Consider the following 26,469-nt stretch of genomic DNA (forward strand, 5'->3'; position numbering starts at 1 on the left):
CGATCGCGAGAGAACAGCGTCGCGTGTTGGACTTGAGCGTTGCTCAAAAGTCGCTTCGTTTTCCCCCGTTGATTTTGCATCCCACCTCAGAGTTTTTTGTGTTTGCAATTATTGTTCATGTTGTCTGCTTTTGTTGTTGTTTTCGTCTTTGCTAAGATCTTGCATCAGCTCAGTTCCCTTCCTAAGTGTTTTGAATGTCCACATCCGATCTCGACCGGTAACAAATCCTCTCCTCTCCCTCTCTCTCTCCGCTCTGCCGCTTGGACGGTGGGAGTGTTGCTTTGCTCTTTGCTTTCCCTCGATGCAGACTTGAACAGAAAGGAGACTGATACGAGGCGACACAGCAATAGAGTAGATGGAGGTTAAAGCAGCATTTGGTGATGTGGTCCCGTTGCTGCTTCTGCTGCTGTTCGGTGGCCCCTCGCTCTGCGCTTGCCCTCGCTCTGCTGTTCTGCAGCCTCTCGCTCTCTGGTCGCGCGTCATCTCTCTCTCTCTTCCTAACCTAACTCTTGTGTCGCGCCTCGCAACGCAACGCAGCAACCAAAAAAGCCAGAAAAGCCAAAAAGCGCGCGTGTGGTCTTTTTTTTTTTTTTTTCCTTTTTTTTTTTTTTTGTTCTTTTCTTTTGGTTTTTCCATTGTCTCTTCCTTCTTCTCGTTCTCTCGTTCGCAGTCTTGCCGCTGACGCTGACGCTGACTCTCACGAATGCGCTTCATCCACCGTGCTTGGGTCTTACATCGTTGCTCCCATGCGTCCTGCCCCTTCAACCCATCCAACATTGTCACTATCATTTTTTTTATTTTTTTTTTATTTTACGAAATCTTTTTTTTTTTTTTTTGGTTCTTTGGCTCGCTTTATGTTGGCCCGTCGCGAGCCCCGCTTATGTCAACTGACGGTTGTGTTGTGTTGTTCTGTGGATGCGCACATGTGCTTGTTGTAGGCAAATCGCCCAGCTGCGACGCTGCGAGGTCATCAAGGAGAGCGAAGTCAAGGCTCTCTGCGCTAAGGCGCGCGAGATTCTCGTTGAAGAGTCCAACGTCCAGCGCGTCGATGCACCCGTCACGGTCAGTGAGACGAATGCTCTGATGGTCGGATTGTGTGGACGCGCGGGGGGTTGCGGGCGGGCGAGAGAGAGAGAGAAAGAAAGCAAAAGCCATCCTCTTCTTTGCTTTTCTTCAGCCAAACTCACCCCTCACCCCCCCCCTTCCTCTTCAACTTGCAGATCTGCGGAGACATCCACGGCCAGTTTTACGACTTGAAGGAGCTCTTCCAGGTCGGCGGCGACGTGCCAGACACCAACTATTTGTTTATGGGCGACTTTGTTGATCGCGGCTTTTTCAGCGTCGAGACCTTCCTGTTGCTGTTGGCACTGAAGGTGCGATACCCAGACCGCATCACACTTATCCGAGGCAACCACGAGAGTCGTCAAATCACCCAAGTGTACGGCTTTTACGACGAATGCTTGCGAAAGTACGGCTCGGTCAACGTCTGGCGATACTGCACCGAGATTTTCGACTACCTCTCGCTATCGGCACTCATTGACGACAAGATTCTCTGCGTACACGGCGGTCTCTCGCCTGCCATCAACACACTCGACGCCATCCGCACGATCGATCGCAAGCAAGAAGTCCCACACGACGGTCCCATGTGCGATCTGCTCTGGTCGGACCCCGAAGACATTGACGGCTGGGGCTTGAGCCCGCGCGGTGCTGGCTATCTCTTTGGCAGTGACATTGCCGCTCAGGTAAGGCAACACCAGCAAGAACTGAGACCAGATGGTTTTTTTTTTTTGTATCTTTGTTTTGGTCTCTTTTTCCTTGCCTTGATCTCTCTCACTCCCGCGCTGCTCTTTTTTTAAACAGTTTAACCAGACCAACAATCTGGATTTGATTTGCCGCGCCCATCAACTGGTGATGGACGGCTACAAGCTCCACTTTAACGGTTCGGTGGTCACCGTCTGGTCTGCACCAAACTACTGCTACCGGTACGTTTTTGGGAGCGTTTGAACTGTTGATTTTCCATTGATCTTGATATTTTACTCACTCCATGGCTGTCTCGATGCAGCTGTGGCAATGTTGCGGCCATTCTCGAGCTGGACGAGCATCTGAACACGAATTACAAGATTTTCAACGCTGCTCCTCAGGTTGGTGTCCCAGCAACTCTTTGATGCATCTGGACTGGTTGAGGGATTTTTGGGCAACTCACGTTGATGCTTCTGGGGTGTCTGCGTTGAAAATTCACAGCAAGAAAACCGAGGCGCGCCCGTCAAGAAGCCGCAAGCTGATTATTTCCTTTAAGAGCCACAGTAGCAACTCGCTATTTTCGAGAGGGAAGAAAAAAAATGTTTGTCTCGCCAGAATTTTTCGTTCTTTGCACTTTACGCAAAGAGCGGAGTTTGAGATAGTTTGATTTTCTATGTGTTTTTCGTCCTTCACCTTCTTTCCCCCCCCCCCATCAAACCACACCCATCCGCGCGCCAATGTACTACCGGTTTGCTTCATGTATGTGCGTGCGCCTTCAATATCACGCCCACACTCTTACCTCTTCCCCCTAACACGTTTTCTGCCACTTTTTTTTTTTCTGTGTGTGTTCCTTTTTGTCGTTCTTTGTTACGGTCGTTGTTGCCGCTGTTGCCGTTTTTCTGTCGAGTTGACCAGGTGTTTGTTTTGCTGCCTGTGTATACATAAACCACTGCGTTTTTTTGAATCCGTACCCTGTCGAGCAGACCCAAAAGGTGTTTCAACATTCCAGTATGTTTCGTGACAGATCGACCGGTATTTCTGCATTTCTGCGTGTCTCGCTCAATCAATCATCACCCACCCATCGTCTCAAATACAACTACCCTCTTACAATGACAGACTTCACCCATGCCGTCCTGGTTGCTTGTTGAGATTGCTCCATTCATTCTTCATTTTTCGGCACAAGTGTAAGCTTTTTTTTTCCGTTTTACATCTCTCGTGCCCAGCGCAACAGTCGGTAGTTGTGCAGAATTGAGTCAAAGACGGGGAAAGTGTTTGATTTTTAAAACCCTGTCGACGGAAGCGGGTGGCAAGGCGTGGAGTGGATTTCGGCAGAGCGGGCCGACGTTGGCAAGGCAAAAACCAAAAAAAAAAAAACCAAAAAAAAAAAAAAAGAACTGCTGCTGCTTGCCACCGATAGCGACGCGACTGCATTGCATGTCAACTGCCAGTAGTGGTAGCTTTGCTTGCTCCATTGCAGTCCGCAGGCGCGGGATGGGTGGACGTGTGGGGGACACCAGGAAACAGCGAGGGGAAATGGAAGCGGCATTCAAAAATATGCGCTGTAACTCAGCCACGCAAGTCGCGGCACGCTGCGTCGATGGCCGTGGCGGAGAACACCGTCGAAGGTCACCTTGCTGCGTGGAGGTGCATGGAGTAACGAGCTCGGGGTTCTTCCTCCCCCCCCCCGCCGTGGAAGGGGCAACTGCAATGGCAAAACCAATACAAATAATATTGAAAAATCTAAAAATCCGAACCGAGCTTTGATTCCTGTTGGAATTGGAGCTTTTGTCGGCTGTCCGCCAACCTCCTGTGTTGCTTTGTGGGTTTTGTTGGTTGTATAGCTCTTTGCGCTCTCCTGGGACTGGTCGCTGAAGTTGGGGCCCCTGCTGGAAATGAACAAACAAAAGTGCGCAATAAAAAAAATGCCAATGCAAAAGTTATAAAAAAAAAAAAAAAAAAAAAAAAGGCACGATGGCCAAGAATCGTTTGCGCGCCTCTCTCATTCGGAACACTCCCCTTGTTGGGCTTGTCCACTTGCCCCTTATTGATGACGCCTTGCATCGTCTATTCCTATGGTAATGAACACGTCCTCAGCGCAGGCCAGACCAGGGCGGCAGAGTGGAGACTTTACATCTACTGCGGTTTTTGTTTTTGAATCCGCCGTCTCCCTCTCCCCTACTCTACACACACACACCGTCCTTGTTGCTCCATCCCAGCATCATCATCTTCATCTTATCATCTCATTCTGTGCAGCGAGGACTCACTGCTCGCCCGTCGATTGTTTTGTCAGACGTTGACCAAGCCCGGAACGGAACCCGCGCTCTTCTCGTTCTGCTGCTCGTCCAACAAAAATGGAGGTCCAAGTCGCAGAACCAACGACGCCGGCATTGCTGCCCATGGCACAGACGGCGCCCATCGCCATTGCCAACCAGTCGTCGGCACGAAGCTCGATGGGCCGGTCGACCAGTGGCTCGTCCGTCGATGCTCCAGAGGGAACTGCTTCGTCCTCGGACGTTGGCTCGCCTGTGGCCTCGGCAGCGACGGGAGCGACACCGTACATGCGTCACATTTCGTCGGAAGACACGAGCAGCGACACGGATGATCGGCGAGGAGACCGCACGCACTCCTCTGCTGCTAATGCTGCTGCTTCTGCATCCTCACCGCTATCGACAAGCACACCATTGCAGTCGCCCTCATCAGCATCGTCTGCTGCTCTGTCGTCGCCAGTTCCCGTTGTCACCTCAGACCCAGTCGACTTTAACGAAAAAATTGTCAAGGAAGGGTACCTGAAAAAGTACACGACCAAAGTCCAGGGCTGGAAGCGTCGCTACTACACGCTGCGAGGCTCGACGCTCTTTGTCTCGCAGGCACAATCCGAGGCCGTGTACGACCGCGTCGAGCTGATTGCAAATGTCAGCGTTGCCGAGTCGTCGAGCAAGAACAAGGGCCACTCGTTCAAAATCATCACAGAGACGCGCAAAATCACCCTCCTGGCTGAAAGCCGCAAAGAAATGGAGGATTGGATTCGAGCGCTCAAAGGCGCGCGCATCACGGCCTATTCGATCGTTGGCGCGCAAGACCACAACTGGTACTTGGCCACCTACAAGCGTCTGACGTTTTGCAATGTCTGCGGCGATGCCATTCACGGCGTCACCAAGCAAGGGCTGTCCTGCGAAGTGTGCAAATTTTCCGTGCACTCCCGCTGCGCTGCCGCCGCTCCCGTGCAATGTAAATGGACGACCGCGTTCAGCATGAATTCTTCCGCCCCGTCGAGCGATTCTTTGGTAGGATTTTTTTTTGTTTGGTGTTGTTTATGTTGTTTGTTTGGTTGTATGTTTTGCTGCTTTCGGGTTTGCTAGAGGCAAAGGTTGCACATTCTGATTTGCTCACTGGTGTTTTTTTTTTTTTTTTTGTTTTGTTTTTTTTTTTTTTGGATGAAATCAACCACACATCCTACACCAACTTACAGACAATGCCCCATCAATGGATTATGGGCAATCTCCCCGGAAGCTCGCGGTGCGCAGTGTGCGAGAAGGGCTGCGGCAGCTCCAAGCGATTAGCCGACTACCGGTGCCTGTGGTGCCAGCAAACGGTGCACTCTGGCTGTCTTAGCACTGCAGTGGTCGAGTGCACCCTCGGTCGCCACCGCACCTCAATGTTGCCGCCCAACGCGATCACGCTGACCACGACCGCAGACGGCGAAAAGCAATGGAAGGCCGTCAAGCCACCAGGCTCGTGCCCACTGGCAGTGTTTGTCAACACAAAGAGCGGCGGCAACCAGGGCGTTCGGGTGATGCGGCGGTTCAAGCGCTTGCTCAACCCGGCCCAGATTTTCGACCTGGGCAAAGGCGGTCCCATTCCCGGCCTCATGTTCTTCCGCCAGCTCGACACGTTCCGCGTTTTGATTTGTGGTGGAGACGGCAGCATCGGTTGGGTGCTTGCCGAAATGGACAAGCTCAACATTCGCGTGCAGGTGGGCGTTTTGCCCATCGGCACTGGCAACGACCTGGCGCGTGTTCTGGGCTGGGGAGCCAGTCTCGATGACGACTCTGATCTTGCCAACCTCATCGACGAGTACGAGCGCTCGCACGTGACCATGCTGGATCGCTGGAGCATTCAGGTCAAAAAGAAGCGCACTCGCAAGTCGCTGACCCGCAAGCGCTCGTCCAAGAAGAAGCGCCCCGACGCTCGGGAAGTGCTGGAGCTCGGCGGCGCAAGCGGCGCTGTTGGTAGCCACAGCGAGCGTGAACGCTCGGATTCTCCCGATTCGTCCTCGGGTCCGTTTGCGTCCTCTTCAGCAGAGGCACTCGCAGCGTCCGACAACGAGGCTCGCGCGGCCGATCTCGAGTACCAGGTCGCGCAAGCTGCAGCTGGCTCGGCGGCCGTTTCGATCGAGCACGTTGCGACTGTCGTCAAGGACGCGTCTGAAATCCGCGTCGTTGGCAGCGGAACCAGCGGGCTGGAAGAAAGCGACACGGATGGACTCTCCGACGGAGCTCAGCCCGCAACTCCCCCGACAGTGGATGACGACTTGAGCCGTCTGCAAAAGACCATTGCCGTGGCTCTGTCCAACCTGCTCATCCCCGGCGATGAAAGCAGCGTGGTGAGCGCGACCGACGAGCTTCGTCGCGCCATCAACGTCCTTCTTGGTCGCGCATTGAGTCTGGGCACCCGCACGAGTGACGACGATGACGACGATGAAAACGCGTCTGGCGAGCGTCTGCCTGCCGGCAGCGACAGCGAGGACGAGGACGATGATGAGCTTCCGCTCATGTGCACTCAACTCAACGACATGGTGACCGAGCTGCTGTCCAAGGTCAACAGCAACGGCGAGAGCGTGGCATTGTCGTCCGCTTCTTCCCAGCCCTCGCAAGCCAGCAGCTCTGCATCAGCAGCAGCATCAGCATCATCAGCATCATCATCATCATCAACAGCAACAGCGGGGTCTTCCTCGGCCGCCGATGACGTGCAGCGACCGTCCAGCCCGGTGGACAGCTCCAACGCCGCGCTGCTATCTGCGCGCTCCATCAAAAAGCTGGTGGAGGAAATCACCTTGCGAATCCGCCAAACTGAAACGGCGCAATCTGCGCTGCGTCAGGCCTTGCGCAAGGGGGCTCGTCGCGGTACCATTCAGCGCATCAAGGCTGCATTCAAGCCCAAGACAATCCAGCGGTCGCGCTCGCAGCGCGATCTGCAGGAGGTTGCAGTGATGAACAATTACTTTGGCATTGGTCTTGACGCCAAGATTGGTCTGGCCTTCCACAACAAGCGCGAAGAGCATCCCGAAAAGTTCCGCAGCCGCATCAAGAACATGATGTGGTATGGCGTTCTCAGTGGCATGGAGTTTGTGCACCAATCATGTCGTGATTTGCACACCAAGCTGGAACTCGAATGCGACGGCAAAGTCATCACTCTGCCAAAGCTCCAGGGTATTGTGGTGCTCAACATTCCGAGCTACATGGGCGGAACCAACTTTTGGGGCATCAAGATGGAAGACGCCTTCAGCCCCCCGGCTTGCGACGATCGCATCCTGGAGGTTGTGGCCGTGTTTGGCATGACGCAAATGGCAGCGTCCAAAGTGTTCCCAGTCATCCGTCCGTATCGCATTGCGCAGTGCCGCAGCATTAAGATTTCTTTCAAGTCGGACGAGCCCATTCCCATTCAAGTGGACGGCGAAGCGTGGCTGCAAGCGCCGGGCGTGATCAAAATCACGCACAAGACGCGCACCCAAATGCTTTCCCGAGACAAGGCCTTCTTGAACATGTTGCGCTCGTGGGAGGAAAAGCAAGCTGTCAAGACGCAGCTGCGTCGGCAAAAGCATTCCAACCCCGACATTTCCGCGGCCATCATGACGGCAGACGAGCGATCCTTGCTCATGCCCCTGGCGCACGCCACGCTAGCCCTCATCGCACAGCTGCGCGCTGCCTCCGGAGAAGCTGCTGCAATTGAGCAAACAGTGCTGCCGCTCGCCATTGCCGTCGAGGCTGCGTACGAACGGCTTACGGGAAGCGGTGCTGCTGCTGCTGCCTCTTCCAGTTCCATTGGCAGTGCGAGCGCGACCGTCGGCACGTCATCGCCGCTGCCACAGCCCCCGGCTGCTGTTGCTGCTCTCTCAGCGCCGACGCTTTCATCTTCTGTGGCCACTGTGATGGGCAAGAGCCCCACTTTGACAAGAACGACTGCTGCCGCCGCTGCCGCTGCCGCCTCGACCGCCGCGTCCGCATCCCCTGTCACTGCTTCGTCCAGCCCCGTCATGACATCACCGCTTGGCTTGCAACCCCAACAGCAGGCCTTCCTTCGGCGGTACATGATGGACTTTACCAAGCATGCCAAAACGCTGCTGCAGGAAGTGCGCTGGATGTTTGACATGGGCGCAGGCGCCACCATCCAAGAAGCATCACGCGATGCGCTCTTGGCTGCGCTGAAGACCACGGAGGTCGAGATGAAGCGTGTGATGGACATGCAGAGTGTGGCATCGCCCTTGACATCTCCCGACTCTGCATCAGCTGCCGATGTGTCTCCCAGTGGCTCGTTGCTCGCCCTCAATCTCAGCTCGAGCAGCCCCGCCGCCTCTGGCAGCACGCCTCGCTCCCCGCTCCAGCGCTCAAACAGCGATGAAGCCTCTGTGCTCAATGCCCGCGCTCACATTCTCGGCGAGCCTATTGTTGATTCATCGTCCGGTCAGGTTGGCAACACTAGTCCGAAGACCAAGCGATCGTCCTTCGCCGGCATTGTACGTTTCGTCGAGTTTTTTGTGTTGCTGTTGTTTTCTGTTTGAGTCTCACTCTATTGTTTTTCTTTTTCGTTTTGGGTCGTGTTGCAGAGAAAGCGCAAAGTTTCCAAGTCCCTCGATACCGGAGAGTCATTGACACCTGCTCTTGCGACGAGTGCAACCAGCACTGAATCTGGCAGTGTTCCCGCAGGCGGTGCTCCCGCGCCCGTCGTCGTTGTGTCCCCGAGCATGCCGGAAGCTGAGCGACAAGAGAACGCGGCTGCTGTGGCTGCTGCCCCACCGACTAGCACATTGCCCGCGTCTGCACTGCTGAGCGCCAGCGCGTCGGACGTCAGCTCATCGTCAGCAGCGGCAGCTGGTTCCGTCCCGGTGAAATCCTCGGGATCGCTTCCCGGGTCGCCCTCGTCGCCGCGTGCCCTTGGGTTTGCCGTGCTTCAGTCTCGCACCGAAAGCGAAATTCGCATGCACCGAGCGCTCACAACAGACCAGCAAGACCCACGCGCCTGGTCGACCGAGACCATTGGTTCCTGGCTCCACGCGCTAGAGCTCGACGAGTACATTCCCGCCTTCGCTGGCAACGCCATCACTGGCGTGGAACTCTTGCTCCTCAACCGCGAAGATCTTGCTGAATTGGGCGTTGAGAAGCTTGGGCACATTAAGCGTCTTCTCAAAGGCATCCAAGATCTTGCTCTCGTCTCTGCCATGCAGACAGTGGTTTGATCGCTTTCAGTCGTGAGGCTTCTGGGGCTTTCTTTTTCTGCGATGCATTCGATTCTCAATCCCCTCTTGATTTGATAATATTCGTTTCCCTTGTTGTTTGGTTTTTGTTGGTTTTAATAGTTTTTGATTGTTGTGGTTTGTTCATTCGCGCTGCTGCTGTCGTCAATCTACAAAACACGTTTTGCTCCAAATACCAACTGCATAGTGATCTGGTCGAATTGGAAGAGATGAGCAGGGAGAGAGTTTGATTAAAAAATGGAACGAGTGTTGTTGTACATTGAATCGATTGCCGCTTGTCGAAACTTGGCAAATCAATCTAGTGGCCCGAATGGCGCTGATTCCATGCAACGCAATCACTATACTTGACCGAGGAGACACAAAACAACAACAATTTTGTCGGACAAAGCTGGACACGAAACGGCAATGCTTCCTCCTCCACATGCACACACCACTGCTCCCTTACCTGCCAAATGTCAAGTCGACCCGACCGTTGGAAAGACGATCTACCAGCTCGAGATCGGAGATGTGCTTGCCGCCGCCGGCATACGTGCACGGGATGGGCGACGACGCGCCCAGCAGCCTCACCAAATCCTCGTCAATTCCTTGGCAGAGACCCTCGACATCTGCAGCATGCACGAGAAACTCGACACAGTACTGTGCCAGCTCCTGCAGCAGGGCCGGGGTGATTTCGGTGGACGTGATGGTCTGCCACTTGTCCATCGCAACAAACCAAGTCATTGCACCCGTGTCAGGGTGCTGCCGCCGCCGGCAGCTGAGATCAATGACCAGCTTGTCTCGCCCAATTGCCTGAGAGAGACTCTTGACCCGATCGATGGCCAGCTGTGCGTTTGGGAAGAGCCAGCTCGTCACAATGACTTGCGCAGCGCCGGCCTCAATCCACTCGCGCGCGTTCGCATCCGTGATTCCGCCACCCACTTGAAGCTTTCCAGGCCATGCCATCAGCGCCTGTCTGGCTGCCTGTGTGGTCCCGCGCGCACGCACGCACGCACGCACACAGACCAGAGTTTTTTTGCACATTCGCGCGCTCAAGGTCAGCCCGCCTTCACCTCAATGCAAACAAACCACTCTGGCCTTACCGCATCGTTGTTGGGCCCCAGCTTGATGACATGAGCACCCAGAAGCCCGTCCGTGCGGTACAACTCGGCGTAGTATCCCGCGTCGTGCTCTGCGACAAAGTTGGTCTTGAGCTCTGCAGTGGTCACTCCCGACGCAGCCAGAGTGCCGCCGACGATCTTGAAGCCGAGATCGACAGTCAAACAAGAGTCAATCATCATCGTGCGTCAATCAACGGCTCGACGCTCGCTCCAAGTCATCTGTTTGCGTTTTTTGGGGGTACCTGCTTGACTTTGCCGTCGTGCAGATCAATGCACGGTCGAAACCGCGACACGCTTTGCTTCTCTGTCATTTTGTTCTGTTTCCCAATTCTCGTTGTTTCTGACTTTCTCGTTGTTTCTGACTTTCTCGTTGTTTTTCGTTGTTGTTTTTCGTTGTTGTTTTTCGTTGTTATTCGTTGTTATTTGTTTTTGATTTCAAATTGACTGAGCTTTAATTCTCGATTTGGAAGTCGACTGTTTCGTCAGTCTTCATTTTTTTTTTTTTTCCTCTTCTTTTTCTTTCTTTTCCGTTCGTGTTTTACTTTTTACGAACGTTCATCAAAGCAAACTTCTTTTCTTTTTTCTTTTCGAGACTCACTTCTTCTTCTTCTCTCTTCTTCTTTCCGCCGCTTGACCAGCTCCGCCCAGCCAGCCCAGCTACCCCCTCGCAGCACTCACTCACTTTCCATCTCCTTCCATCTCCGCCTTCACTGCAACCCCGAGCGTTCAGACACCAAGTTCGCTCCATTGTTGCGCTTTTCTTTTTCTTCTTTTTTTCTCTTTTGAACTGTTTCTCCTTGTTCTCCTCGCTCAAGTCCCGCCTCTTCCCCCCCCCCCGTTGCCCGACGCTTGTCACCTCCCCCGCACTCGTCAGCGCCCTCCCAGACTCAAGCTCAACCGAACAACAAGCGAACACAGCCAAATAACCCTTTTTTTTTTCCGCGCTTTTTTTTTTCAAAAGTTCCGCGTGGATATTGCGTCACTATTACCGAACAAGGACAAAAGCCCTGCAGCTTGCTTGTTTCCAACCTCGCGCAATTCCACTCTTCATTCTCGCTTTTTTCGCCATTGTTCAAGGTTTTCAAAGGGTTTCAAAGGGTTTCAAGGTTTTCCACCCAAAAAGCAACTCGGAAAACCCACTTCAACTCGCGCAGCAATCCAATCCGAAAGCCTTTTCAACTAGTCAACCCCATCGATGACTCTCTTGGAAATCCCGCCGTTCGACACCTCCTTCCTCGACTCGTTTGGCCCCGTCACCCCGATGCTGTCTGACATGATGCTGCCCTCGCAGACGTCCGCTTCCACGTCCAACGGGGCGCAGGACATTTTGGAGTACTTTTTGTCGGACAGCGAGTTCTCTGCCGCGTCGCCTGCTGCGGCCGGCCCGTCCTCCCTTGCGCTGACATCACCCGAGCCGGCCATGGCGGCAGGCGCCGTGACGGTCGGCGAGCACAACCCGTTCGTCACTGCCGTCAACTCGCTCAAGGTTCGCTCGGACGACGCGCCCTCCGCTGCGCAGCCTCTGCGCCAATCGCTGCGCAAGCGCACGGTCAAGAAGCACGCCGACGACTACACGGACATGGATGACAGCGACTCGGAGTGGCGCTCGGCGGACGACAGTGCCGTCATCCCGCCCGTCACGCGCTCCCGCCGCTCTCATCCGACCCCTGCTGCACGCGCTTCTGCTACCACCACGACTACTACTACTACTACTACTACTACTACTACTGCTGCTGCTGCCCAGGTCAAGTCCGAGTTTGGCGTCAAATCGGAGCCTAATGCCGCCGCGCTGGTCATGCGCACTCGCAACGGTCGCCCCACTGCGGCGGCCCTCGCTGCCACGGTCGACTCTGCCGACACACTCGACAAGAGCGTGCGCAACGCGCTTGCCGCGCGCGAAAACCGCGAGCGCAAGAAGCGCATGCTGTCCGACTTTGGCAACCAGGTGAACGAGCTCGAAGCGGAAAATGGCAATCTGCGCGACTTGCTCCAGGCCCGCGATGAAAAGTGCAGCGCGCTGCTCACCGAGGTCGAGTACCTCCGACGCGTCATTGCCAACCAGTCCATGCTGTCGTCTGTTCTCGCCACCGTCGGCAAAGCGCCTGGCGTCACGTTTGCCGAGTCGCGCCACTCCACCACTCGCAACCTTGTGAACGCCGTGGCGTCCACCTCTTCCGCATCCTCCTCTGCGTCCGCCAAGCTCGAGCCTGGCACGCAGAAACGCGGACTCAAGCGCTCTGCCTCGGACAACCTTGAAAACGAGGTTGCCAAAAAGCACAACATTGACAGCCAAGTCCCAGACAGCGGTGTCTGCATTCACGTCTCTGAGCGCGGCGTCTCTGTCGAGTTTTGCGCGCACTGCTGCACTCCTGCTGCGCTCTAAGGCGTCCGAGTTCGTTTTTTTCGATTTTATCACAACAAACCAAAACAAAAACTTTTTTTTTTGTTTTCGCATGTCTCCCGTCCTTCGTCGTCGTCGTCTCTTGCTACCTTCCGGTCAAGTCAATCCTATATACCAACAAACATTGGAAAAACGCTCAACGCAGTCGTTGGCCACCTCTGCGTTCTCAACCCTTTTTTTAAAAAGCTTGCATCAACCGCATGTATGTGTTCCATCAGTTCGTGGGCTGGTTGAACGCCGTCTCCGTCTTCGGGGTTTGCACGGACGGCTTTCTTTCGCCTCGCTTTCGTCATCGTCGTCATCATCATCAGCATCATCAGCATCATCAGCAACTCAAGAACAAAAACCACCATTACCACCACCACATTGTTTAAACAAATCAAGAGCAGCTCGACACCCATTTGTCCTACTTTGGTCTCGTTTCTTCCGTTTGCCCCTCGCGCGCGTCTTTTGCCTGTCGTTTCCATTCTGTTCAGCAGATGGCGCTCCGAGCCCGCACCTTTCTTTTTCGAGACCTTTCACGCCTTTGCCCTGTCGTTTCCTGCCATCCCCCAAGTCATTCAAGGAGAGGGGAAGTTGTTTCTCCCCACTCGTCAGTTAATTTTCATACAAATCGTTCGTTCCACCCCCGTTCGGCGCTTTCTTTCTCTCGATTTCCTCCGTTTGCTCAAGAAATTCACATGGTCAGTGAGCGGATTCCCGCGCGCTCTCGTTTGCTTCGTTGGGTTTCTTTTCTTTCGGTTTCCAAACGCGTTGCTGAACTTTCTTTTTGTTTGAATCTTTGTTACCGTCTCTCCTTTTTGCTGCCTTCTTGATTGGTGGTTTTTTTTTGTTTTCAAACCCCATTCCGTGCTCGCCTGTCCGTGTCTGCTGCAGATTTATTTCGTCCTGTGCCGCCTCCCGTCGCCGCTTTGTTTTTTCTCTCTCTGTCTCTGTCTCTGGTTGCCTTTTTTTCCCCCGACCGGTTTCCCCGCCTACCTGTCGCACTTCTATTGGTGAGCAACAACTTCGGTTCTCGCTTCTGATGGTTCGGGAAAAACAAAGATGGCTGTTATCTTGGCATCCTTCAACACGGAACAGAGATGGGAGAAAAAATATTTGTGCAGGACGTTCAGACTTTTGTTCGTTCGTTTGTTCGTTTGCCTTTGCTTGTTCTTTGTTTTTCTTCTTTTCGTTTGTGTGTTCCCCCAAGTCGTGTTTCCCTTTTTTTTTTCTCTGCTCGCCTCTTTGGTCTCCGACACTCCTGTCTCTGTGCTACCTTTGTCTGACTTTGACTGGAGTGTTGGTTTGATTGAGTGGGAGCGATTGGGGAGAATCAACAAACAAACAACAAAAAAATTGTTATCAAAATGTAAATTTTTCTCGCTTTTATCCTTGTTCTTTTGTTTGGCTGACTTTTGTTTGCATCCCCGTTGTTTGCATCCCCGTTGGTTGATTTTGGTTGTTCAGCGACTGCTCTGGCCCGATCATACACCTTCAAGGTAAAGACCCTCATGTTGACGCCTGTTGATTTTTTTTTTTTTAAGAGCGGGGAGTTGGATTTCACCTTTTGGTTTTTTGCCAGTTGATAGTCCCGCAGTTTCCCGGCATCAATGTGTTGCAGCGGTACGCGAGCTCATTCGCTCTGGTAACGGTTCCTTTTGGAATTGCAGTTTGTTGCGAGGAGACAGTTGAAGTTTTTTTTTTTTTTCTTTGGTCCGGGGCTGGTGAGTTGGTGTGTTGATACGGCAATTTTTGGGGGATGTGCGTTGACAGGGCCGATTCTGTGAACTGGTGCTTGAGAGAGAGAGAGTGGTTGATGTTTTCAGCTGGCTGATTGACAGGTATTTTTTTTTTCTTGTTGGTTCGTCACGTCCCCTCTCTTCCCCCCCCCCCTCTTTCATCAACCCCTCTCGTCTTCCTCGGTGTTGTTCCGTGTACATGTTTTTTCTTGTTATTCCGTTCTCCCAAATATTTGTTTTTCATTGTTCCGTCCATCTGTGTTTCCGTGTTTCATTGTTGTTTTCACTGCTATCGTCCAATCCGGTAGGTCTGGCAATGTTGTTTGACGACATGCTGTTCACTTGTTTGTTTTCTGCCCATGCTCTGCTTTTCGCAAACTATCAAACAAGCAGGCACCCGTCCAGTTGTTGCCTGGCGGAGACTTCAAAAAACAAAAAACAAGCAAAAAATGTTGACGTTTCTTGGATTTTGTTCTTCCTTGCCATGCGTATCTCGCTGTGCGTCATGTTTGCAGGTCAATGTCGCTTGTACTTTTGTTTGAAGCACAAATCCAAGATGCTTCATGCCAAATCCGTCACCAAAGGCAGTTTTTGTTTTTTCAGTTTTTTCTGTTTTGGTAAAAACTTGCATCCACAGTGTGCCCATTTATTCGTGATGGCTTTTCGACTTTGTTGATTGCGTCGTTTTCTCTCCATCTTAAAGTGACACGGCAGAGGATGAGTCTTTGACATGAGCGGTAGGGGTGGCACAGGTCACCTCGGTTTTAAGTTGTTTTCTTGTTGGGTTTTTTATGATTGTTTTCCGCTTTCCCCTTTTTCCTGTGTTGCCCATTCGTTCACTGCTTCCACTGCCTTCGGCCCATGTCATGATTGTCGCTCGCACTCGTACATCCCTCGGCTTGAATGTCCGAACAGCCCGCCATTTCATCATGTTTTGTCAAAGTGGATGCCCTTTTTTTTTCGATTTTGTTGTTGATTTTTTGATTTTTTATTTTTTTATTTTAAGCGGGTTTTGTATTTTTGATCGGTTTTAATGCCGAATGTTTGAGCATTGTCTCGCTGTGGCATGGGAGTGTTCAGACAACAGCATCACACTGCAAGCGCGTGCACTTGGAGACTGCCAACCAGTGAAGCTGGACCGCTGTATTCGCGCTTCGAAACGCGGATCGGCATTCAATCGATTTCAATTCGCCTTTCAATTTTTTTTTTATTTTTTTTTTTTTTTTTTTTGTATTTTTCGATGCTCCCACGCCCTTTTATTTTGCCTTCGCTCTCTCTCTCTCTCTCTCTCTCTCACTCTCGCGCTCATTCTTGTGTACATGCATCACATTGGATTGAATGGGTGACGGCTTTGGTGGTTGGACTTGTGCGGAGAAAGGCGGAAGGAAGGAAGGAAGAGAGGCGAGGTCACTTTCGACTTTCGGACTGAAATGCGAATCCTTCGCTTTCCACACGCTCTCTCTCTCTCTCTATGAGTCAAACCCAGGCTTCTTTGTCGATACAGGAGAACAAACACAGCAAACGACACTGAACATTGCTGCTTTTCCAAATACTCATGCAACCTGTGATCGATGCTCTGACTGACTTTCGTGCCTGCTTGGTACGTTGACAACACAGAACCAAATCGTGCAGATGGAGCTCCGTTCTCTCGATGGCAGCTCTGACGCTTCGCCGAGCAAGAAAGCCCGCTCGAGCATGCAGCAGGAGCTCATGACGTGGAGAATCATCTCGCTGCTGCTGATTGGCGCAGTGATTGGCCTTTCCGTCGCGCTTGGCGTCATTTACACCACCCACAAGGATCTCGAAGAGTCGGAAGCGTTGGCCGCGTCTCGTCGCGATAGCTGCCCGGCGACCGGCATTCCTGGCGCCTCTGGCTCGTCGAAACCTGGCCCTTCGCCGTTTTCGGCTGCCGACCCGCATCCGCTGGAAGACCTGTACCCGTCCGAAACCCAAGACATTTTCCACGCCTTGATGAGCAATGCGTCGCTCCAACTCACGCCGTACGACGACGCGGCCTTGTCTGACAACTTTATCTGGGCGATGGAGCTCGACCAGCCGGCCAAGTTTGACGTGCTGAACTGGCGGGACGGCAACAATCAGCCCAAACCCATCCGCTTTGCGCGCGTCGTCATCTTCCACGGCGCGTGGGCTGTCCCTGAGGTGGTCGAGTACCGCGTCGGCCCGCTGCCCGTCAGCGCATCCAACTTCCGGGTCTGGCCCGTGCGCCACGTCCCTTGGATTATGCGCCCGATGACCGTCCAAGAGTACGATTTGCTGGAAGGGATTATCACGGACGCCTTTGGGCAGCTCGCCACCATCTGCACCGAGTCCTTTGGCGGCACGTACGATGAGGAAGCCCTCACGTGGACGGATTCGTCCCCGCGCGGCTACAACCGCACCGAGCGTCACACTTGGGTCTGGGCCATGCACAACGTGGACGGCGCCCCTTACCTGCTTCCGACCGGCCTGGAGCTGATGATTGATCACACCGACGTCGATCCTTCCAACTGGTTTGTCAAGAGCGTCGCCTACAACCTGCAGGCGTACGACACCATCGCCGAGCTCATCGACCAGTACAACAACAATGCCAGCTTTGTCAAGATTAACTTCCCGGCACCGACAGACCCGTACTACCTGATCGAGCAGTCCAAGCCCACGCGCCAGAACGCCCAGCACGCTTCTCCTCGCCACGTCAACCCTGGCGGCCAGCGGTTCACCGTGAACGGGCCCCAGGTCGAGTACCTGGGCTGGAAGTTCCTCATTACATCCAGCTTCCGCTCTGGCATTTCGTTCAGTGACATTTCCTTCCTCAACGAGACCATCGTGTACGAGCTCAGCCAGCAAGCCGCCGCCGCCACCTACTCTGGCCGCCCGGCAGCCCAGTCTGCCAGCCAGTACGACGACTCTGGCTGGGGCATGGGCGCTGCGGCCCAGCCTCTGATCCGAGGCGTCGCTTGCCCAGAGACGGGCGTGTTTGCGGACGTGTTCATGTGGTGGAACTCTGGCAACATTTCCCACTTCCAGGGCGCCGTGTGCATTTTTGAAAAGGACTTGGGCACGCCCATCGCCTCGCACTTTAACAAGGGCAACGATGGCCTCGACTTTGCCACTGGCATTCACAGCACCGCCCTTGTGGTGCGCTTCATCTCGACCGTGTACAACTACGACTACGTCTTGACGTACACCTTCTTCCTGGACGGCTCGATGGACGTGGACATGTCTGCGACTGGTTACATGCAAGCCGGCCGCTGGGCCGATGCGAACGACAACCAGTTTGGCACGCGCGTCCAGGACCAGGTGATGGGCAACCTGCACGACCACATTCTCAACTTTAAGGTGGACCTGGACATTGCAGGCACTGCAAACACGGTCGACTCGATTGGCGTGGCGTACGACACCTTCCCGGAAAACCCCTTCCTGCCTCCCTCCAAGCTCGCCAAGAAGCTGACCCACAACCTGATTGCCACCGAGATGGCCTCCAAGATGCGCTTGAACCCAAGCAACCCGCACCTCATCACCGTGATCAACACGGACGAACCCAATGCGTGGGGCGTGAGCCGCGGCTACAAGTTCCACCTGCACTCGCAAGCCAACAGCCTGCAGACGCCTGCGCTCGAGTGGTGGCCTGCCTTCTCGTGGCTGGAAAACAGCTTTGTTGCCACAAAGCGCAAGGAGTCGGAACACCGCTCGGTCGAGCACTTTTACGACATGAACGCTCCAGACGTGCCGCTCGTCCGCTTCCTCGACTTTGTCGAAGACGACGAGAGCATTCTGCAGGAGGATCTCGTGCTTTGGGTGAATGTCGGCTCCATCCACATCCCGTCTGCCGAGGACATTCCCCTCACCACGATTGCCGGTCAAGGCATCGGATTTACCCTGCGTCCGTTCAACTACTTTGACGCGGCCAAGCTCGAGGACCTTCGCCAACGCATCTACATTGCCTACAACCCGGCCAGACCCAGCGTCGGTCTCGTTGAAGTCGACACCGCGAAGGCCAGCGAGTGCTTCCAGTCGACGCCCGACTATTCCTTCTCTGGCTCCAACCTTTACGGCGACCACTGAGTGTTGTTGTGTTTGTTTGATTGAAGAAGTTTTGTGTGTGTGATGATGATGATGATGATGATGATTTTTGTGTTGTCCTTTTGAGCAATACAATTATCTGGCTCTGAGTTTCAATCCAAATTCAATCCAAACCTCAGTCGTGATTCTAGTACCGATATGGCTGCATCCAGAGCCACTCTGCTCGTGTGCAATGGCGCATTGGCTGCACTGGCGATGCTGCTATTGATTGCGCCTTCCAGCCTAACTGTTGTTGCAGCTACTGCGGGTGTGCCGTACCGCGCTGCAATGGTCGAGCACTCGCCGGTCTTTCCCGCGAACGCCACTCCCGTCGAGATGATGGCCGCCAACATGGCGCTCTACGAGGTATTCCTTTCTCGGCACGCGCATCTTGCAGATCGAACTGACTCCGACCCGTTTGAAGATTGGCGAGATTGCCGCGTGCAGAGAGAGAGAGAGATGATAGATTGTAGATTGCTCGGATGGATTCGCATGAGATTCAAACTCACCTCTCTCGCGTCTCTGCCTTGTTTTGGGGGTCTCGGTTTATCTGCCTCTCAAATGCAAAACAACAAAAAAACTTCAGCTCCATATGGTCGCAGCGAAGGCGAGCGGAGCGCAGGTCGTCGTCTTCCCAGAGTTTGGCCTCGGACCAAAGAACTTTATCGACCGCGACCAGCTGCTGCCGTTCGCAGAGCACCTGCCGGCGGTCTCCAATGCAACTGGACAGACTGCTCCGTGCTACGATGCATCGGCGCCGCCAGTGTTCCGCAACGCGTCCTGCTTTGCGCTCAACTATGGCATTCTCGTGAGCATCAACATGTACGACGTCCAGCCATGCACCACGGCGAGCGACCCGCGATGCCCCCGCGACGGGCGATTCCAGTACAACACGGAAGTAGTGTTTGACGAGCGTGGCATTGTAAGTGGCTTTTGAACCGCTGTTTACCCCGAATTGGACGATTTTCTGAGTTTACGAGCAATCCAACTCAAACTGAAAAATTCATTCATTGCATTTTGTTGCTCTTTGTTCTACTTCACCTCAGATGGTTGCCAAGTATTACAAGACGCACGTCTTCTACTTGAACTGCTTTGACGAACCCGCGACGCCAGATCTGGTGTATTTTACCTCGGCCTTCAACGTCACGTTCGGCGTGTTCACTTGCTTTGACATCATGTTCGAGACGCCCTCCGTCCCGCTGGTCAACCTCGGCATTCGCAACTTCCTGTACAGCGTTGCCATGAGCGCCCTGGGTCCCGTCGGCAAGGACATTTTTGAAATCTGGTCGGCGCGTCACAACTCGACCCTGCTCGCTTCCAACGACGGCACGGGCCCTTCCGGAGCTTTTGTTCACGGCGTGAACAAGGTCAGCCAGCAAGTGAACATCCCCGGCACGACAAATGAGGTGCTGCTGTTGGCGGATTTAGTGGCGTGAGCCAGGGGGAGCGCAATTTTTGTATTTGCGTCCTTTTTGAACATAGTGTTTGTGCGACATCGCCATTGAACAGCTTGCCTTGGTGAAGCATTGTTTGTCAGAAATTCCAAAATGTTTGTAGTGATGTAATTGAAGGGGCTCTTTTGTGCAAAAACGAAAAGAAAAAAAAAAAGAAAAACCAAAAACGACAATATCAAGAAAGGAACAAGGCAACAGAACAAAACAGCATACAGTATGAGACAAAGAGTTGACAGCGGCAGTAGATTGCTTTTGCACGCGTCGTCAGCAGCATCATCTCGTTGTTTTGTTTTAGTTTTGAATTGTAACCTTGACAAACAAGGAAGAGTGGTGCAACAAGTCAAACTTGGCGAATGGCTGCGGTCGCTTGAGAGGAAGGTGATGGAACCCTAGATCAAAGCGGAAAACGAAAAAAAGGACAAAAAGAAATGTGAGCAAAACCACAAGAAAACTGACAACACAAGAAACAATCGCACTCAGATCCGTTGTGCCTACCTTGGCGGAGGGACTCGAGAGGAATCGTGTACTGGCCAACAATTTCCTTGGGGCCAACAGATTCGTCCATGACAACAAAGCGCACAAGCGCAAGTTCGGGCGACATGACCTCAAATTCGAACGCCTCATCCCACTGCCAAAAACCAAACAGACAATCCAGTGAGTAAAAATGGCAAAAGCAACGACGCACGCAGAGTACAAATCGACCAAATCATGCATTACCACTGGGTTGTAGCCGTTCTTGAAAACGGTCGACGATGAGAATTTGCGGTCGTCACCGAGCTGTCCGACAATTTCAACTTCAACATAAGGGTCAAGCAAACGGCGTCGTTGGCGACGCGTGCGAGGGAGCTGGTGTCCGCTCAGCAGCTCGATGGTCAAGGTTGTCTTGTGCACACCCTGGAGCACAGAACAGACGAAAAGGAGGCAGAACAAACAAAAAACAGATATTTTTGTCAGATGGATGTCGATGGGATGGTATTGATGTGAGATCATGCTTAATGTTTGTTCGCGCATTTACCGAATCAGCGGCTGGGGCCTTGACCTCGGGATCGGCAAACTCGCGCATATACTTTGGCTTCAAAATATAGCCAGCGTTGCCGTTCTGAAGGAACTTGCCCTCGTTTAGTTGCATGGCACGATCGGGTGTTTGGAAGTTGATGGCAGACATTTGCACACCATAGTTCCAGAACTCCTGCAAAGCGGCACAAAAAAAAAACAACGTGCACTTTGTGAGCGCCGCACACGAGTCACACAGCAACAACAAAGCAACCTCAAAAACACGCAAAGTGGCAAAACTCGGCTTACCTGAGGTAGATAGTTCGACGAGTCGAAACGCATGCCGTCGGGATACACACGCATGAGGAAGCGGTTGGTGTGGTAGGTGAGCTTGGCAGCTGTCTGGCGGCTGGCAACCTTGCGCGCCTTCTTTTCGGGGAAGGACGACATTTCGTAGCACTTGTACGTCTTCTTGCTGTGCTCGAAGGATTGGAATGGGACGGACTTGGTGTACACGACCACATCCGACATTTCCTGCGCAATTTTGAGCTGCTTTTTCTGCTTGCCGCCGTGGCCCGCCAAGCTGGCGGCGTCCGCACGCGACAGAGACATGGACGAGGTCGAGCCGGGCGTGCTCAACGGGGATGGCGAGTCGGAAATCATTGACGCGCGGTTGTTGCTGCCAGCAGCGCCAGCGCCAGCGCCGTCGGCGGGCCCGTCGAGCTGGCTGCCAGTCTCACCAGCTTCGTCTTCTTCGGTCGGGTCCAGCGGGGCTTGGTTGCGCGACGAATGCGCCTTGTTCTTGATGATAATCTTGCCGCGGAGCTCCTGGGGTGAAGGGAGCAGACTCGGGTTGGTTTCCCACCAGCCGTCCTTGGCCGTGACCAGCTTGTCGCCAAACAGGTCGATGCAGTACTGGGCAAAAACGCGCTGTTGGCGGACACCGAGGTGATTTTCAAGCGAGAGCAGCAAGGGGTAGTCCGACGCGACAAAGGCGTTCTTGGCAATCGCCTCAACAACGTCGCGTGCTGCAACTTTGGTCGTGAGCGTGTAGCCGTGGTAGATGACGGGCTCGTCCTTGGCACCTTCCCAAAGATCCAGCTCAAGGCAGCGGCAGCCGGCCTGCAGGGCCTTTGCATACGCCTCCGCGGTAGAGTTGCTGCGCAGTTGATCGCCTTCGAGATACGTGTTGTGCGACGAGTTGATAAAGTACGCGGAGAGGGGCTGCGTCATGTCCTGGTACACGGTGGTGTGCGCCCGAAGCCAGCTCGAGTTGACGTCTGAAACGAGGTAATTCAGGAAACCGCCAATCGTGAGACGACGCTCCGACGTGACACCCAGCACAGGGCCAAAAACGCGATGGCCGGCGTGCCAAGACGCGCTGTTCTTGAGGTGGTGCAGGACGGACGTGGGCTCGAGCAGGGCTGACGTTTCAACATCGTCGCCCGTCGACACGGGTGCCGCCTCAAGCAGAGTGGCATCCGTGACCGCCTGGGTCAGCGGAACAGAGTTGAGCAGGGCGAGAATGGCGTCAATTTCAGTGGCAGAGAGCTTTTGCTCGACCGTCAAAAAGGTTCGGAACTCTTGCGCCGACAAGGTCTCGCCGTTGAACGTGGCATACGCCTCAAACAGACCCTGCGAGTGAGTGTTGATGAACAAGACCTTGTAGAAGGTCATAAACTGGTCAACGCCGAGCGAACCCAGCTCGTCGTCGGTCAGGCTCTTGAAGCGGCGTTGCAGCTCGGGGAGGTCGACGCGAGGGAAGGCAATCTCCAGCAGCCGCATAAACTTGGCGACAGGCAAAGCAGCCGCGCCTTGCGTGTTGCTCTTCCAAAAGTCGCGGATGAGCGCGTCCATGGCCTTGCCGATCGAGCGTTGCGAAGTAATGTCCTCGGGCTCGGCTTCCTCGGCGAGCGATTCCGTGTCGCTGCTGTCGTCCACGGCGCTGGGCGACTGCGGAACGGCTGCGTCGGGGCGGTTGATGCAGTTGTGCGAAACATGCTCACGGCAGCGCTTGTGGGTCACAAAACCGCATGTGCGGCACTTGAGGCCCTGGCGAGCGAGACCGTAGATGAAGCCGGCACAGTGGTCGCAAAACTTGGGCGAAAGGAAGGTGCGCACGCGGAAGTTGTGCGGAATGCCCGACTCGTCCTCATCGTCGCCAATCGTCTCTTGCTGGGCGTCGAGCACGGCAATAGCCTCCTTCAGCAGCTTGGCGTCCTGGTAAGTGTCCGAGCTGGTCTCGGTGCCCAGTGCACGTTGCAGCAGCACAATCTTGGCCTGCGCTGAGCGGATGGTCGTGTCGAGCGTCTCGAGCTGCTTGAGGTCGGCCGGGGTTGGGTTTGTCTTTTGCTCGAGAAGCGACTTGAGCTTGTTGGCGCTGCTCTCCACCTCGTGCGCCGACTGGATTTGGCGCTTAATGTCGTCGTCGTCCTCGGCGAGCGAAATGACCGACTTGCGGCGGTCCTCGGCAGACATGGCCGCCTGTGCAATGACCTGCACGGTCGGGTTGAGGGTTTGGCCATCGGCAAGAGGCCACTTGGTGTGGTGGTCGACAAGCTTGTTGAGCGAGGCAAATCGGGTGCCACCGAGTGAGAACTGGGTGCCAAAGGTTTGGATGCGGAACTGGCGATGCAGACCCGACGGGAGCAGCATGGTGAGGTTGAACTGCTTTGTGTTGTTGCGCTCGGGGTAGATGATGAAGCAGCCTGCTGTGCCGTTGGCCTTGACGAGGATGGCCGCGCTGGACTTGTCCAGCGGATCCTTGTGGTACCACAGAACGGGCTCGTTCGAGTCGAACGGACCAGTGAGCTCCTGCTCGCCAAAGATGGAGCGGACGTTGGCCGATCGCGCCGCAGACTGTGCTGCAGGTGCGGGCATCTTGACCGTCTTGCCGTTGGTGCCGCAAATGCGACCAAGGTTGTACACGCAGTTGATAAACTTGTTGACGTCCTTGCCTTCGACCAAGTCGCCGGGTGAGCAGAGCGTGGTTTCTGGCACGCCAAGCAGCGGCAAGACCTTGAGGAAGTGTCGGACGTTGTCAAACGAGCGAGCCACCTGGAATGGCGACATTTTGGACGGCACTGTGCGCACGACCGATGCAGGGATCAAGCCCGGTTGGATTGTGTTGACGAGTTCTGCCAAAAAGAAGGGAGAAATGAGAGTGAGATTGATTGAGAGTGAGCAAGGATGGCATGAGTTTCCCAATCCCCCCCCCCAACCCCTTTTTTGTTTGGTTGACAATTTGCACTGGCTGCATGCGATGGGAGCTGTGATGCAACATGGACTCGTCCTTGCTTGACTTACCGCACAGAATGACACCGTTGCGCAAAAAGCTCACGAAATCTTCCGGGATTGGTTTTCCGAGGACTTCGCTCATCCAAGCCCGGACGCATTTTTCCTATTCCAGAGAGAGGAAAGAATCGGCATCAGGTGAGGATGAGACAGGGCAGACAAGACGATGATTACGCAGTGGCAGCGGTGAGCATTGAATCTGTTCAAATTTCGATTTGACTGCCTCTGCCTGTTTACGATGCGTAGAAGGGGGGACAGACGACAAGATAGGAGCATTGCGATGTCATCTCCATCGCATCCACCACCCCCCACCCCCGCCTCTTTGCCTCTGATGTGCCCTTGTCATGGACGCGAACCACAATAAAAATAAAAAATAAAATAAAATAAAATAAAATAAAATAAATAAAACAAAATAAAAAATAAAATAAAAAGGCAGGTCTGTTTGTTATTGTTTGCCCTGCGTGATAGAGTTAAAGTGTTTAAAACAGAATTTGCATACGAAAGGGTTGTGATGGGGAAGTGGAGAAACGAATCAACTGTGCGATCCATCATGAAACACAATGAAAGGGGAACAACAGCGGGGAAAAAAAAAACGGGGTTCCAGCTGAAGGCGCCGAGCAAAACGAATGGATGGATGGGACGTGAAAGCGACCAAGCAAGGAGAAGAAAAAAGACAAGGAGCGCAACAGAAGAATGGAAAAGTCATTCAAAGAAGTCGTGATCACAACGACAAAACAACAACAAAAACACAACACAAACCCCAATGTTAAATCCTATGATAAAAAAATAAAAAATAAAAAATAAAAAATAAAAAATAAAAAATAAAAATAAAAAATAAAAATAAAAAATAAAAAATAAAAAAATAAAAAAATAAAAAAATAAAAAAATAAAATAAATAAAAAAAGCATTAAAAATTGGTCGTCGCTCCTGATTTTGTTGCCGGTTGCTGCGTATTCTGATCGCTCAGGACCTGCCTCGCTGTCGTCCCATGAACGACCTCGCGCATCATCACTCTACGTGTCATCAACAGTGACCAGAGAAGCGAAGCGAGGACGATTGGAAACACAGAGTTGGCGGTTTTTTGGTAAAAAGCAAAAAAAAAAAAAAAAAAAAAAAAACCATTGCTTCGTTGGCTTTCGTTTGGTTCCGCCGAGGATTTTGTTTGAATTGAGCTCCGATCGAGAACGCAGCGCAGCGGAAGCAGTGCGAGCAAAGTGATGGGATGCACAGAGCGAGATGAAAGGGAGTGAGAGTGAGAGAGAGTGAGAGAGAGCGAGAGAGAATGAGAGCAGGGAAGCGAGCGCGGTGGGTCAACAACAACGGATTGTTAGCTCGCCGCAAGCCGTACAAGGAGCGCCGATTCGACCTGCTTGCGCTCACGTCGCGCCACAGTCAGAAACTTTGATTCCATCGATGGAAGAGTAAGAAAAGGGGAAAATGAAACTGAAAAGGCAGGAAAAAGAAAATTTCAAAGAAGAAGAAGACAAAAAAAACAAGAATGACTTGTTCAAAAGACAAAAGACAAAAGAAGAGCACGAAGATGCAATACTGAGCACAATGGTAAGAACATCAAACGGCACGTCAGTGCATTGCGCAGACCAGGGCCAGAAGAAGGAGGTGTCTGCAAAACCAATCCAGTGCATTGCGTAGAGCAACTTTAGTCACCCCGCTCATGCTGTCAATTGCGCTGTGTGTGTTGTTGTCAATCCGAAATTCTCATGGCAAATCTTTGAGGATCAACATTGAGTGAGGTGATCAGCTCCACGAGTAATAACCAAATCTCAGGTCCCGAACCATCTGTTGCAAAGTACACGCTCTGAGATACCACACAACGACAATAAAAATACACCGCGCGTTGGCTCTCATTGGCCAGCACAGGGAAGTGGGACCGCCTGCCAGCCGTCTACTTGCTAGTGAACCGAAATGGCTAGCAGAATGTCTTTCGTGGTGTACAGGTGGGGGATGCCCGATCCTTCCATTGTCAGCCCGGCTGATCATCTGTTCGAGTTCCTCTGTGAGCACTTGAGCACCCTTCCCGCTTGCCTTCACTGGTGTGCGTTATGACGACATTCAACTGTCTCATATCCTACGTTCTTTTTTCTTTGTTATTCTTAATAAAGCTTTAGACGAGCACAAACAAAACCAAAACAAAAACCTGTTGGACATTTGCAAATAAAAACCCAATCTCGTCACAACAATACGACGATGACATCCTCTCTTGGCACTGTGGTCGTTGGGC

General features: G+C 53.2%; 7 protein-coding genes across 7 annotated transcripts; 5 read left to right on the forward strand and 2 right to left on the reverse strand.

The window, feature by feature from the left end:
• Positions 1 to 176: 176 nt before the first annotated feature.
• Positions 177 to 2,710, forward strand: CAOG_00053 (serine/threonine-protein phosphatase 4 catalytic subunit). Its single transcript, XM_004364867.2, has 6 exons — positions 177 to 217; positions 939 to 1,062; positions 1,221 to 1,742; positions 1,861 to 1,982; positions 2,063 to 2,141; positions 2,242 to 2,710. Exons 1-6 carry the CDS (start codon positions 195 to 197, stop codon positions 2,293 to 2,295), a joined length of 924 nt encoding a protein of 307 aa, XP_004364924.1. The 5' UTR covers positions 177 to 194; the 3' UTR covers positions 2,296 to 2,710.
• Positions 2,711 to 4,030: 1,320 nt separating this feature from the next.
• On the forward strand, positions 4,031 to 9,383 carry CAOG_00054 (diacylglycerol kinase kappa). The gene is made up of 3 exons (XM_004364868.2): positions 4,031 to 5,024; positions 5,210 to 8,473; positions 8,564 to 9,383. The coding sequence occupies exons 1-3, from the start codon at positions 4,092 to 4,094 to the stop codon at positions 9,191 to 9,193; spliced, it is 4,827 nt and encodes a 1,608-aa protein (XP_004364925.2). The 5' UTR covers positions 4,031 to 4,091; the 3' UTR covers positions 9,194 to 9,383.
• A 21-nt stretch (positions 9,384 to 9,404) lies between these two features.
• On the reverse strand, positions 9,405 to 10,714 carry CAOG_00055 (phosphoribosylformimino-5-aminoimidazole carboxamide ribotide isomerase). Its single transcript, XM_004364869.2, has 4 exons — positions 10,551 to 10,714; positions 10,291 to 10,446; positions 9,657 to 10,171; positions 9,405 to 9,567 (listed from the first exon to the last, which is right to left on the reverse strand). The coding sequence occupies exons 1-4, from the start codon at positions 10,617 to 10,619 to the stop codon at positions 9,510 to 9,512; spliced, it is 798 nt and encodes a 265-aa protein (XP_004364926.2). The 5' UTR covers positions 10,620 to 10,714; the 3' UTR covers positions 9,405 to 9,509.
• A 126-nt stretch (positions 10,715 to 10,840) lies between these two features.
• CAOG_08384 (hypothetical protein) lies at positions 10,841 to 15,074 on the forward strand. The gene is made up of 3 exons (XM_011271652.1): positions 10,841 to 13,392; positions 13,586 to 13,704; positions 14,159 to 15,074. Exon 1 carries the CDS (start codon positions 11,504 to 11,506, stop codon positions 12,689 to 12,691), a length of 1,188 nt encoding a protein of 395 aa, XP_011269954.1. The 5' UTR covers positions 10,841 to 11,503; the 3' UTR covers positions 12,692 to 13,392; positions 13,586 to 13,704; positions 14,159 to 15,074.
• On the forward strand, positions 15,031 to 18,549 carry CAOG_08385 (hypothetical protein). The gene is made up of 2 exons (XM_011271653.1): positions 15,031 to 15,047; positions 16,048 to 18,549. Exon 2 carries the CDS (start codon positions 16,063 to 16,065, stop codon positions 18,490 to 18,492), a length of 2,430 nt encoding a protein of 809 aa, XP_011269955.1. The 5' UTR covers positions 15,031 to 15,047; positions 16,048 to 16,062; the 3' UTR covers positions 18,493 to 18,549.
• A 68-nt stretch (positions 18,550 to 18,617) lies between these two features.
• On the forward strand, positions 18,618 to 20,113 carry CAOG_00058 (hypothetical protein). The gene is made up of 3 exons (XM_004364872.2): positions 18,618 to 18,855; positions 19,076 to 19,411; positions 19,536 to 20,113. Exons 1-3 carry the CDS (start codon positions 18,649 to 18,651, stop codon positions 19,923 to 19,925), a joined length of 933 nt encoding a protein of 310 aa, XP_004364929.1. The 5' UTR covers positions 18,618 to 18,648; the 3' UTR covers positions 19,926 to 20,113.
• Positions 20,024 to 25,718, reverse strand: CAOG_00059 (PLCH2 protein). Its single transcript, XM_004364873.2, has 7 exons — positions 25,579 to 25,718; positions 24,243 to 24,336; positions 21,246 to 24,073; positions 20,959 to 21,132; positions 20,661 to 20,837; positions 20,439 to 20,571; positions 20,024 to 20,332 (listed from the first exon to the last, which is right to left on the reverse strand). The coding sequence occupies exons 1-7, from the start codon at positions 25,639 to 25,641 to the stop codon at positions 20,235 to 20,237; spliced, it is 3,567 nt and encodes a 1,188-aa protein (XP_004364930.2). The 5' UTR covers positions 25,642 to 25,718; the 3' UTR covers positions 20,024 to 20,234.
• Positions 25,719 to 26,469: the final 751 nt, after the last annotated feature.

This window comes from Capsaspora owczarzaki, assembly GCF_000151315.2.
Source record: "Capsaspora owczarzaki ATCC 30864 unplaced genomic scaffold supercont2.1, whole genome shotgun sequence".
NCBI lineage: Eukaryota > Filasterea > Ministeriida > Capsasporidae > Capsaspora > Capsaspora owczarzaki.

Excerpts from the sequence above, each read along its gene's own strand:
- CAOG_00053 (XM_004364867.2), top strand. The coding sequence starts at position 195 with ATGTCCACATCCGATCTCGACCG. Across the intron at positions 218-938 it reads TCCACATCCGATCTCGACCG|GCAAATCGCCCAGCTGCGAC; the intron begins GTAACAAATCCT and ends TGCTTGTTGTAG. Across the intron at positions 1,983-2,062 it reads GCACCAAACTACTGCTACCG|CTGTGGCAATGTTGCGGCCA; the intron begins GTACGTTTTTGG and ends GTCTCGATGCAG.
- CAOG_00054 (XM_004364868.2), top strand. The coding sequence starts at position 4,092 with ATGGAGGTCCAAGTCGCAGAACCAACGACGCCGGCATTGCTGCCCATG. Across the intron at positions 5,025-5,209 it reads CCCCGTCGAGCGATTCTTTG|ACAATGCCCCATCAATGGAT; the intron begins GTAGGATTTTTT and ends ACCAACTTACAG. Across the intron at positions 8,474-8,563 it reads GATCGTCCTTCGCCGGCATT|AGAAAGCGCAAAGTTTCCAA; the intron begins GTACGTTTCGTC and ends GTCGTGTTGCAG.
- CAOG_00055 (XM_004364869.2), bottom strand. The coding sequence starts at position 10,619 with ATGACAGAGAAGCAAAGCGTGTCGCGGTTTCGACCGTGCATTGATCTG. Across the intron at positions 10,172-10,290 it reads TGGGGCCCAACAACGATGCG|GCAGCCAGACAGGCGCTGAT; the intron begins GTAAGGCCAGAG and ends GGGACCACACAG. Across the intron at positions 9,568-9,656 it reads GTCGACTTGACATTTGGCAG|CTCCTCGGTCAAGTATAGTG; the intron begins GTAAGGGAGCAG and ends GTTGTTTTGTGT.
- CAOG_08384 (XM_011271652.1), top strand. The coding sequence starts at position 11,504 with ATGACTCTCTTGGAAATCCCGCCGTTCGACACCTCCTTCCTCGACTCG.
- CAOG_08385 (XM_011271653.1), top strand. The coding sequence starts at position 16,063 with ATGGAGCTCCGTTCTCTCGATGGCAGCTCTGACGCTTCGCCGAGCAAG.
- CAOG_00058 (XM_004364872.2), top strand. The coding sequence starts at position 18,649 with ATGGCTGCATCCAGAGCCACTCTGCTCGTGTGCAATGGCGCATTGGCT. Across the intron at positions 18,856-19,075 it reads CCAACATGGCGCTCTACGAG|CTCCATATGGTCGCAGCGAA; the intron begins GTATTCCTTTCT and ends AAAAAACTTCAG. Across the intron at positions 19,412-19,535 it reads TGTTTGACGAGCGTGGCATT|ATGGTTGCCAAGTATTACAA; the intron begins GTAAGTGGCTTT and ends ACTTCACCTCAG.
- CAOG_00059 (XM_004364873.2), bottom strand. The coding sequence starts at position 25,641 with ATGGAATCAAAGTTTCTGACTGTGGCGCGACGTGAGCGCAAGCAGGTC. Across the intron at positions 20,838-20,958 it reads AGGCCCCAGCCGCTGATTCG|GGTGTGCACAAGACAACCTT; the intron begins GTAAATGCGCGA and ends TCTGTGCTCCAG. Across the intron at positions 20,572-20,660 it reads AGAACGGCTACAACCCAGTG|TGGGATGAGGCGTTCGAATT; the intron begins GTAATGCATGAT and ends GGTTTTTGGCAG.